General features: G+C 40.5%; 1 protein-coding gene across 1 annotated transcript in view; it reads right to left on the reverse strand.

Moving 5' to 3' along the window:
- LOC106536109 (lysine-specific demethylase 6A) overlaps positions 1–1,613 on the reverse strand; it is a gene marked incomplete at its 5' end in the record, with an annotated part of 40,734 nt that overhangs the window by 33,008 nt on the left and 6,113 nt on the right. The window contains 1 exon segment of the mRNA XM_014033297.1: positions 674–767. Within this exon segment, the coding sequence (XP_013888751.1) occupies positions 674–767 (94 nt within the window).

Consider the following 1,613-nt stretch of genomic DNA (forward strand, 5'->3'; position numbering starts at 1 on the left):
CTACATACACATAACACGACACGGGTCAGGTGATGGGACACATGACCCTCTATGAACAATAGAACTAATCAAGCCTGTTGTTACTGTAGGTGATGGCCCTCTTTTGCATGTGACTAACCTGTTTGTCCACCATGTGGAGGCGGAGCTTATAAGGCTGAGTTCACCTGAAACTCATCAGACTGAAGAAGTCTCTTAGAGGAGAGACGAAACGTTTCACTAAAGAAGAACCATCCAGAGGACCTACTGAGTTTTTCTTTTTGAGTTTTTCTACCTGGATTACTGAGACACATCAGGACATTTTGATCTAAAAATGAAAAAGCATTCTTTCTTTATTTAAAGCATTATAAAACTCAAAGCTTGCAGGTAAGGTTTAGAATGAAAACTGTGTAGTTTTTTCTCAAGGTGGGGGAAGGGAGCAAGAGTAAACAATTAGCTTCAGTGCATGTGCTTAACCCAAAACTCTGCAGAAAACCAGTGAACATGGTCATCAGCAWGGAACTAATCACATCTCCTGCACAGCACGTAAAGTAGTTCAATCTGAACTGCAACACTGCTATGACCAAAAAATAAATAAAATTAAAWAAAACAGTTTTCATGGATAGAAAAAAATACTGAGGCATACTGTGATCTGTTACCTATTATTTTTGAAGAAACAAGTTTATGAGGCACTTACCAAGTTGTTGCAGTGTGACTGACTTAACCTGTGCAGGAAGACTTTCTGTCTGCAGCAGACTCTCATACGCCTCTTTAGCTGATCTGTACTTCTTCTGCAGGGAAACAACAATTGAGACAGAGGGTTGTTAGAGCCAGACAGGAGGAACACGGTTTAATGGTTCTGTCAGGACACACACAAAGACACACACACACACACACACACACACACACACACAGACGGGGGTGTGTCTGCGTGGCAGAGGAAAGGCCAGACAACATGTCAGGCAGCTTTAAATGTATGTGTCTGCACCTAAATGAAGGTGTGTGTGTATGTGTGTGTGTGTGTGTGTGTGTGTGTGTGTGTGTGTGTGTGTGTGTGTGTGTGTGTGTTGACTAAGAGGAATGACTTGTATTTTAGAGAAACTTGAGCTGACGGTATGCTCTATGACTGTTGTACTTGAGTTTGCATCAGTAGCTACAGACATGAGAGCATGGCTTAGTGCTGTTTTTCCTAACAGCTCCATCAATGTTTTATGTTAATATATTTGTTTAAGTTTGAAATGTCTATGAGGCTCACTACATGCTGTTGCACAGTCCTGACTCCTGAAACAACAGTGCAGAATGTCAGATTTTATTTTATATTTACATGTAGATGTGGTGAAAAATTTAGGATACCACCATTTGTATTACACCACAATATTTTTAGGTGAGCAGAAGTAAAAGAGCAAGTACTGTTTTTATTCAGGTATAATGTAGGAAAGCATGATATAAACAATATACGGTAGAAACGATATAAATTTGTCCTATGATAGAGATCTGTAGTCTACCGGCCAACCGCGCAATTGTTTTTGATGATGTAACCAGCTGGAGTCAAAACAGAGGAAGCAGGAAGCAGCCTGGCTGAGAGCGCAAATGAAGAGAGGAAAAAAAACATAACTTATCCAGACCTGGTTCAGGTG

Source organism: Austrofundulus limnaeus, unplaced genomic scaffold, assembly GCF_001266775.1.
Source record: "Austrofundulus limnaeus strain Quisiro unplaced genomic scaffold, Austrofundulus_limnaeus-1.0 Scaffold1689, whole genome shotgun sequence".
NCBI lineage: Eukaryota > Metazoa > Chordata > Actinopteri > Cyprinodontiformes > Rivulidae > Austrofundulus > Austrofundulus limnaeus.